The 10,460-nt window shown below is 35.8% G+C and overlaps 1 protein-coding gene across 1 annotated transcript in view; it reads left to right on the top strand.

The window, feature by feature from the left end:
• xirp2a (xin actin binding repeat containing 2a) overlaps positions 1–874 on the top strand; it is a 32,683-nt gene extending 31,809 nt beyond the window's left edge. The window contains exons 9-10 of the mRNA XM_053498240.1: positions 225–358; positions 695–874. Of these exons, the coding sequence (XP_053354215.1) occupies positions 225–319 (95 nt within the window). The 3' untranslated portion in view covers positions 320–358; positions 695–874. The remainder of the gene's footprint in view (positions 1–224; positions 359–694) is intronic.
• The last annotated feature ends 9,586 nt before the right edge of the window (positions 875–10,460 follow it).

The raw sequence follows: 10,460 nt of genomic DNA, 5'->3' as shown, positions 1-10,460 counted from the left end.
TTAAATTACTTTAAAGCGTTTTTCCCACTGGAGTTTATGTTAATTTAAATAACAGTTCTTTTGGAAGTTTGTTTGAGTGCTTTTTACTACTCCAATAATTCTTGCCTTTGCACATGTTGCGTGTTGTTGCTCTGCGATCATATTAACACGATAACTGCCACCAACATATGCTTGTATTTAAAATACTATTTGATTTTCATCTATTGACACCTTCTGTCTTACAGAAAATAAGGGTTCCAGACAACGAACTTTGTCGGGTATGTCGGAAGAGGGTGTATCCCATGGAGTCTCTCATAGCAGACAAACAAAATTTTCATAAAACCTGCTTTAGGTGTGCCCACTGTAACAGCCAGCTCAGGTAAAGTAACATAATTTACTAATATACAGCATATAAAGTGTAAACCTATATGGAACAAGCTAAGAAAAGAATTTCACTGTAGTTTTTTCTTCTCTTATACTATTGTTACACATTAAGTAAATTATCAAGCATGAAAATATTAAAACATTCTGTATATGTTTTGTTTTTAATTATAGTTATTGTAGACAAGGTATTCATAATGCTATTAAGGATATCTCCATTGCTCTGGAGATTATTCTTGTCAGAATTTTCAATAATTATTTCTGCAAAAGACATATTGCTCATATGTAACAGCATTATGTTACATGGATTTACTTTATTATTATATCTCCCCAGCCTAGGAAACTACGCCCCTCTCCATGGACGAATGTACTGCAAACCCCACTACAAACAGTTGTTCAAGTCCAAAGGAAACTATGATGAGGGATTCGGAGAAAAGCCTCATAAAGAACTTTGGAGTGCAAAAAATCAGAAGAACACATCAGAAAAAGTTAATTTTAATCAAGTTCCTCCAGTGAAATCTGAAACCAAAGTACTGCACGTCTCAAAAGAAGAAGACTCATTCCCGGCTGAGATTAAAGAAGCAAATAAGTTGGATGATAATGCCAAAAAGCAGACAAGCAAAATTGCAATTGTTTGGCCACCGCAAACTGAAACACCAAAGAAGAGTTTTACTCTGGAAGAAGAACTCAAAGTAGTTAAGCCTACTTGGCCCCCTAAAGAGGAGTCACAAGAAACAACTGAAAACAAAGAGTCAGTGTTAAGAGAGATGACCTCACCAACAAAAAATGACATCCCTAATAAAAACCAAAGAGAAAATGGGGGTGAGTTAGTGAAAGAGAAGGTATCAGAGCAACCAGAAGAAACTATTCAAGTGCAAAGTGATGTGTCACCTAAAGTTACAGATGACATACAACAAAATGAAGAGGAAGCAGAAGGTAAATCAGAAATAAGAGATAAGAAAGAGGTTTCAGAGATGATCGGAGACAGGGATTATAAAGAAGAGAGCAAGAATATGGAAAAGGTGATGGAAAAGGAATGTGAGAACAAAAAGGAAAATGAAGAAAGTGGAGAAACGGATGGTGTAAAGGTGACGGTGATAGACAGTGTGGCTACTGCCGAACAGCCAGCAAATGGGAATGCAAATAACAACAACAGCAACAATAACAACAATAATAACAACCGCCTCTTGTTAGACCCTGGTGATCCTTGGGGGGGTTTGGATGATGTTAAAGCCGAGTCGCATATATTTGATATCTATGCACCTTATACTCAGAAAACTAATACCAAAAAGGAAGTGAACACCAAAGAGGAAACCAATCATAAAGAGCAAATCAACACTAAAGAGGAAGCCACCCCAAAAGAAGAAACAAACACTAAAGAGGAAACCAACTCAAATGATGAAACCCACACCAAAGATGAAACCAACACCAAAGAAGAAACCCACACCAAAGAAACAATGCGTGCTAACCTTCTACTCTTACTACAGGACGACGATCATCCACCTCCAAGTGCCAACACACAGGATGTATTTGATGCAAACCCCAAGGTTCATTCAGATCAGCAACCAAATTTCAGTGCCTCACGATTTTTAGACGACATATTTGCAGACTTTGGCGAGTCCACAAGCTTTTTCTCCAAGGACAACTTGAACACCAAAGAAAGCAGCACCAAATCATCAGCACATCTCTTGGATGACCTTATGGATTTCGGAATAGATACCAAAGAAGGGTCAGGCATGAATACACAGGAAAAGGCAAGCATTGATTCCTCCAACCCCAAAGCTTCCAGCTGCCTGTGGCAAGAGGATACACAATCGCTGTCTGTAGAGGAGCAAATTAAACGCAACAGATTTTATGATGATGATGATGAACTCTGAGGTCAACTTGGCGTCTGAATACAGACATATAGTTATTTTTATGCATAAAAAAAAGAAAAATATTTCACTAATTCTGTTCATGGAGAGAGGCTTGTGATCATTTACTAATCTTTTGTACTCAGTTTACAGTAATTCAGTGTTGCTTTTCTGCACAATTGCAAATCTTTTAAGAAGCTTTATATAATGCACCTGGTGTGCAGCATAAAAAAGGGAAAATATTATGCCTCTTCTTGATTTTACTTAACTTGATTTCCTATATCTTTAGCTAATGTATGATTTTTTTTCCTTTTATGTAATTTTGCAGATTATCTTTTATTTTCTTTACAAATTTAGGTGATTCTATTCTCTTGCCCTGTTTAAAAGGACAATGACAGGTCCTTCCTTTCAGGCTGGTTAGAGATTCATGATTTCTATTTTATTGCTTACGCATTGTTCAATAAAAACACCTTTATGAAATATGACAGATTTTGCTTTTCCTTTAATTGATATATATATATATATATATATATATATATATATATATATATATATATATATATATATATATATAATGTTTAGTTAAGGTAGGTTATAAATTAATTAATATGTAAATAGTTAAAAAAAATAAATCTACAATTATTTGATAATATTAATTTGAAATAAGATTTTAATAAAAGAAAAATATGATATAAGGTCTACGTACTGTAATTTTCCCCTCCTTGGTAGAAATACATCCACCTTTGCTGGACTGCTAGTTTATTGCACACACACACACACACTCACAAACTTATTCACACCTAAGAGCATTTTTTTATAAGAAAAAATAGCAATTTATTGTCATGTTTTGTGAGTTGGGAGGAAACCAGAGAACCTGTAGGAAATCTACACAGACACAGGACGAACATAGAGCAACAGATATTAGACCAATAATAACCCAAGGACAGGTTCACACAAAGGGACCCTGGAGCTGTGAGGCAGCTAGGCCACTGTCTCATCCCATTCCAGGTGTAGTCCCAGTTTGCTTTTTCACTTTTGTGTGAAGGCTTTCCACTAGAATTTGGAGCATTACATTGGTGGCTGGAAGTGGGTGGGATATACTGTACAGTATTAGGCAGCAAGTGAACCTTTTTCCCTCACGTTGATATGTTGGAAGCAGAAAAAAATGGGCAAGCATAAGGATTTGAGTGACTTGGACAAGGGCCAAATTGTGATGGCTGGAGGGACTCTATTAGAGGTCCAAGGCGACAGTGCTTAGCCATTGTGCCACACTGTTGAGGCTGTTAATTTTTTTTTTTAGTGACATACACTGTACAGACCAAAAGTATGTGGATACCTGACTGCCGCACATTATAGGCATGGGCCTGTTATGTATAATAATAATAATAATAATGTTACTAAAGTATTTAGTGGGCAGTTTTGGGGGACGTTACTTTTTAAAGTAACTAAAAAGTTATTGTCATGAAAAGTAATCAGTTACATTACAGCGTTACTTTCTGATAAAAGTAACTAGTTTGAGTACTTTTCCACTGCAAAAAATAAAAAACTCCTTTGTGATTCCTCATGCATGTTGTTTTAGTCAATACCTTTTTAATTATTCTACCATCATCACTCAGCAAAGTTTGGCCCATAATTGGTTAACTACTAATACCCCTATCTCGCTTACGCGGTTTCGCGTGGTGGCCGTAAGTACAGTTCATCATAATTCACAGCAAGTTTTGCCGCTGTTCTAGGGGCTTGTAGGACGACTTTCACACACACGCTAACAAATTGGGAATGACTGCTGTCTGACTCACGGTTTACATAAATTGTCTGAATAACGGATTACATTTTTGAAAACGTAACGAAATAACTGAGTACTTAAATGGCGGACCTAACGCGTCAGATTACTCGTTACATCAAAAAAAGTAATCCAAGTACTCTAACGCGTTACTTTATACCGCGTTACACCCAACACTGTTAGTGGGGGTTCAGTTAAGGAATCAGTTTTTCCGTTCCAACCTTATCATACAATGTTTAAATGAAGCTCAGTAAATAATCCTATACAACAGTGGATTTCCTACTTTGGGTAAGAACCACATACTGTATGCCTTAGATGGGCAGGTTTTCAACTAACTTTGAGCCACATAGTGTGTATGGCCTTCTGCCTGCTTGAAGTTTAACCTGCACCATAAGTGAAATCCAAATGTTTAGTAAAAGCGACGTTATGAACAATAGGTTCAGATTTAATGATCTACTTTAAAATAAGCCACTAATGCGCTACTTGCTTAATGTTAGAGAACACCTGCACCAATAGATATTATAAGAGATTTTTTTTTTCTCTCTGAACAGAGAGTGTTAAAAAAAATTGTATGAATAAGTTAGACAGAGAGTTCTGGCGTAGACAGACATGTCCTTGTGCTTCAACCTCAGATTACTTTTAGATGAAACCTTTAAACTATTTCCTGTTTAAACTATTTAAACTCGAACCTTCAACGACAGTAAACTCGACACAGAGCTCCAGGGCTGTCCTGGTGACTGAGCACAGGGTGGCGCTGTTCCTCCTCTGGTCCTGAGTCTGGTTCTGATTGGACAGCAGCTCCTTCATCCCTGAGCTCTGCACTGCGCGGGTCAACAGCCAGCATCCTGCACACAACACACAGGACACAGGACACACAAAGCCCGGTAGGTCCGCGTTCCCTCTGTCTCTCTCTCTGTCTCTGTGTCTTTCTTCTGTCTCTCTGTCTCTGCATCTCTCTGCTGTGTTCCTGAATAGACTGCGGAATTCTGGGGATCAGCTTTTGGCACTGAGAGTCTTTGTGTCCTCTGTGAAGAGGTGATACAGTACAGCAGAGGGGGGATGAAGTACAGGCATGGGGATGTTAGTATTATTATTATTATTATTATTATGAATAATAATAATAATAATAATCTCGAATGCACTGGACATCCCTGTAATGAGAAGCATTTAGATGACGGTGGTTTATTGTTAACTGACTTATTCTGTAAAAAGGCTTAATGCGTAGGTTTGGTGTGGACGTGCATGACTGTGTGTGTGTGTGTGTGTGTGTGTGTCAGTGAACATCAGTAAGAGTGCTCCAGGATCTGCCTCCATCAGCAGCAGTTCCGCAGTTTGTCTCTCAGTATTGATCCCCGGCCCTGACCCCTGTCCCCTGTCCCCTGTCGATCAGATCTGACGCGAGACCGAGAGACACGCGCGATTTCCGACACGTCGGGTTCGCCGGAGACGCGGGAAGAAAGGAGCGGAAATACGCGCAGGAGCCCCGCGGCTTCCACCGGTCTCACCGCGGGGGAATAAACACGTACAGCTGGGATAGAACTTAACACGGAGAAACACCTAGAGCCGTCAGGGATAAACACCTACTGTACAGTAATAAACAAACAAACAAACAATAAACACCTACTGTACAGTAATAAACCAATACAATATAAACACCTACTGAACAGTAATAAACAATCAAACAATAAACACCTACTGTACAGTAATAAACCAATACAATATAAACACCTACTGTACAGTAATAAACAATCAAACAATAATCACCTACTGTACAGTAATAAACAAACAAACAAACAAACAATAAACACCTACTGTACAGTAATAAACAAACAAACAATAAACACCTACTGTACAGTAAAAACTAATACAATATAAACACCTACTGTACAGTAAAAACTAATACAATATAAACACCTACTGTACCGTGATAAACAAACAAACAATAAACACCTACTGTACAGTAATAAACAAACAAACAATAAACACCTACTGTACAGTAAAAACTAATACAATATAAACACCTACTGTATCGTGATAAACAAACAAACAATAAACACCTACTGTACAGTAATAAACAAACAAACAATAATCACCTACTGTACAGTAATAAACCAATACAATATAAACACCTACTGTACAGTAATAAACAAATAGAATATAAACGCATACTGTACAGTAATAGACAAACAATAAACACCTACTGTACAGTAATAAACAAACAATAAACACCTACTGTACAGTAATAAACCAACAATAAACACCTACTGTACAGTAATAAACAATCAAACAATAATCACCTACTGTACATAATAATAAACCAATACAATATAAACAAATACTGTACAGTAATAACCCAATACACAATAAACACCTGCTGTAAAGTGATAAATCAATACACAATAAGCACCTTTACAGTAACAAATAAATACACAGTAAACACCTAATATACAGTAATGAATACATGTACAAAAAAATACAATAAAACTTACAATGTAAGTTACTTTTTTTTACGCCAATTAATTAACCATTGTTGGACATACGTACAGTAACACTGTACATATCAAACTGTACAACGTTAATGTTTTAGTGCATATCCGTCCTCAAGGACTATTAGTATAAATGTTTCCCAGGTAGAAGTACCACACTAATGGTATAATATTTACAAGTACCATAAGAAATAGTGCACTTGGGTATATTTATCTTTAAGACTGAAGTAGGTTTCTAATATTTAATTATGTTTGTTGTAACCAAATGCCAGGTCATGCCAGTGCAGAATCAATTAACACCAGGTTGGCTTATACTGTATAATAACTCTGGGTATTCATTCAACAATTATATTTATCGCTGTGGTTTTATTTAGTTAGTGCTGTGTGTTATTAAACACTGCGGTGTGTTCAAGCGCTGGGAATTCTGCTGTGTAAGCAAAATAAACAATATAAGTGCTTATGTTTCCTTTTTTCCCCTTATTGCATCATTTAAGTTTCTATAAGCAACAAAAGAAGCAACGAACATATACAAGTTTAGTTTGAACCATCTGCACAGAATCTTAGGAGATCTCAGAAATCTCAGCTTTTCAAAAAACCCAATCCAAACCCAAACCCAATTCAGCGCTGACTCCATCAACCATGCCATGATTAAAGTCACAACAACACTGAGTAAAGCTCTTGACCTGCACCTACATGACTTTATGATTGATAAATTACATAAACATCTAAGTGCTCCTTTTAGACTTGGTCTGTTTTGTTTGATGGATGGAATCAGAGGCTTATCCAAGGATTTCTGCTGTTTTCTGAATGTTTTTTTTTTCTTCCCGTCAGTTATATAACAATGTTTTTTTAAAAGGCCCCACATCAGCTTCAGAGAACATAAAGCAACAGTTTTCACAGCTGCTCGGTCATTGACCGACAAACTGAAACGTCTTACTGTTGTTTTGCAATCTCCATTCGCCTTTTAGCGGAAATGTTCTCATGCGTGTAATTTAATAGCAGAGACAAGAAGAACTTTTGCATTTCATTTTTTAACACATTGGCCTTTAATGGAAATGGTGCTTTAATTAAAATCCAATTAGATCTGGAGATGTTTTTGTGGCACTGAGTGATTGTATAAGGAGGCGACGGTACTTTTACAGGAAATATGTTGTCAATGAGGTTTTTTATGAGTTTTATAAGTATCATTATTTCTCATTTATCATATTTTTTATTCTTCTTTTAAATATAAATAGTCAAAATTTCTGATGGGCTAATGTTATTCTTATTATTGAATCAGCAGATTGTTCCCTGGGAGTAGTTCATCCTGGAAAGTCAGTGTATGAATAAAATAGAATTAAATTATAATTACGCACAATTACAAATTTAACACTATTCATTTTGTTTTATCAACACTTTCATTTTCACTTCATTTTTCATGTCTTTTTTTTCCAGAGACAGAAATGTAAACAAGTTTATGCGAGATTTATCATGTTTTAAGTTGCACACAGATTATTATCCTGTTATGCAAGTTAAGAAACATCAAAACACGTACTTTCATCCTGAGTTGCATTAGTTCGTCTAAATACTGTTTTTTTTTTCCACTAATAAATATAGCTTCGATTTCTACTGTTCTTTTTTATAATGCAACTTTACTAAGAGTTTCAGTAATCTTTGATCACGCTCGGTCTGACCACATATCCCCTGTGAAGTTGATTTTATGCGAGCCATGACCCTTTTGAAACACCATAACATTCACACGGATACTTCATTGGACATGGCTATTTAAGAAACGAGAAATATTTAAATGAACTAATCAAAGTACAAAATACATATTTGCTTATCTACATCCAATAGACCAGACGTTGTACTGTACATACTGTAGAAGAAGCTGGTTGTTTATTGGGTTCTGTACTTGTTTTATTATGTTTTTTAATAAAAAGTCTTGTCTGTAGTGCAGGATAATTGTCAGATTTGTTGCAAATTGGTTTAAAATGAATTGAGATTAAGTGCACATCCTCTCAGACTGAATGGACACGATGGCTTGAATGCGATCCTACTTTGGCTGGATGAACAGCGTAATTGGTGTCCATGTGGTGGATGATGTGCCAGGTTAGGAGCCTGAAGGCTATTGATTTAGAGGTGATAAATGAATGATTGCAATGTTTGGCGTAAACTCTTGAAATGATGCCTAAGCTTGTTTGACAGAGCATACAGATTAATTTTTTTTTTCTTTTTGCTTGAAAAAAAATCTATTTTACACTTGTGGTTTGTTTGATATTAATTATTATCTCTAATATTTATGTATATTAAAAGAGGCATTTAAATAACATTTAAATCAAGGCCACCAGTTACCGCCCTTAAGGCATTACAGTATGTGAGTATTTATATCACCGCATCAAAGCATGTCCTGTAGCTTCCTCTGACATTAACTGTCATGAAGTATTTATGAACTTGGCTTGAACCTTTTAAACTGCACCTTGAAACATTCCCTGGTATTCGAAATATCCTCATCCGAATCAGTTTCTCTTCCCTCTCTTTACTTAATCTACCCAGTTTAACAAGATTTAGTGTTACAGTATAATAAGTATTCATACTTTATTCAGCTATTTCTGACTTTAGCGCAGAGTCGAGAAAGTAAATGCACATAATGGAACGGTGTATTTTGTGTAAAAGCAAGAAAAAGTAGATGTGATTCGGTTACACAATGAAGAATAATCGGATTAGATCATTGTGAAAAATTACCAGGAGCTCAGGGCTACATTTAAGCTGCCAAAAGAGAAAAATAATATTGGATGTTCAAACAGCAAGAGAATACACACGGAAAAGCAATGAAAACGCTTTCATATAGTGCATAGTGGCGTGGAGTTATAGAATTGTAATTGATGATGTGCTGGCGTTATGAAGTAGAATTATTGTGTAACTGTTATCATACTGTAGTTAATTATGTTACAATAACAGCAAGCGTTTACTTTCTTTTTCACTACTGTGTATTAATACAGTGGTCCCTCGACATACAGTATGGACACCCCGCTTTAAGCTTTTTCGCCATGAGGGCTGAAATTTTACAAGGAATTTGCCTCGGCATACGAAGCATTTTCGCCATATGAGCGACGGTAGCAAGAAAAAAAGGGAGTTGTTTTTAGGTTGGTTTTTAAAGAAGGCGGTTTCAAGAGGAATCATAAATTAAGGTTAAGTGAGGTTATTTCATATCTTACTTAATTTACATGTATTTTGATTGTTTTCGTATGTAAAAATATGATAATAGTGTTGAAAATTTATAATATTGGTAATATTTTTGGGTGGCTGGAACGGATTATCTGCATTTTCATTATTTCCTATTGAAAAATGCGTTTAGCAATCCAAAATAATCGCCCTAATTTTGCCTCCGGAACTGATTAAATTTGTATACCGTGGCTAAAATAAACAGTATTTCCTGATCACGCTTTGTTGTTCTTTCCTTTTTCTTTAAGTAAATAAGAAAAAAAAAACAAGCATTGTGAGAAAACAGAAAGCACAAATCATTCTGTCCTGAAGATTTATCTGGTTCGAAAAATCCTCATAATAATGTCCTAAAAAAAATTTTAAGTGATGACACTGGAGACTCCTTCCTTCCTGCCATAAGCGCTACAGTATGTAAATTTTTCTTTTAAAAATGTTCACCATATCAAAAACTTTTTGTTTATTTATTTTTAATTAAAACCTTTGCTTTGAAAAAATTGTATGCATTTAATATTATTCTTTCATATTAGGATTTGATTATGTTGATTGTAAATCCTGCTACAGTAGGATTATAAAATCAATTAGCACCTTCTGATCAGTTAAAGCCCAGGATTCAGCAGTGCCACATGGTGATTTTTTTCCCCCTTTCCTAAACAGGGTCACTGCTTCGATCTAAATGTCCTGAATGTAAACAGAGAGGTTCGGGATGGAGTGTGTGCTCAGAGTCTGTGTATAATAAATAGACCAACTCTACAGGGAGCTAGAGAGAATTTTTACACA

Source organism: Clarias gariepinus, chromosome 6, assembly GCF_024256425.1.
Source record: "Clarias gariepinus isolate MV-2021 ecotype Netherlands chromosome 6, CGAR_prim_01v2, whole genome shotgun sequence".
NCBI classification, from domain to species: domain Eukaryota; kingdom Metazoa; phylum Chordata; class Actinopteri; order Siluriformes; family Clariidae; genus Clarias; species Clarias gariepinus.
Note: the sequence above shows the minus strand (reverse complement) of the source record. Positions and strands in the feature narration are given on the sequence as shown.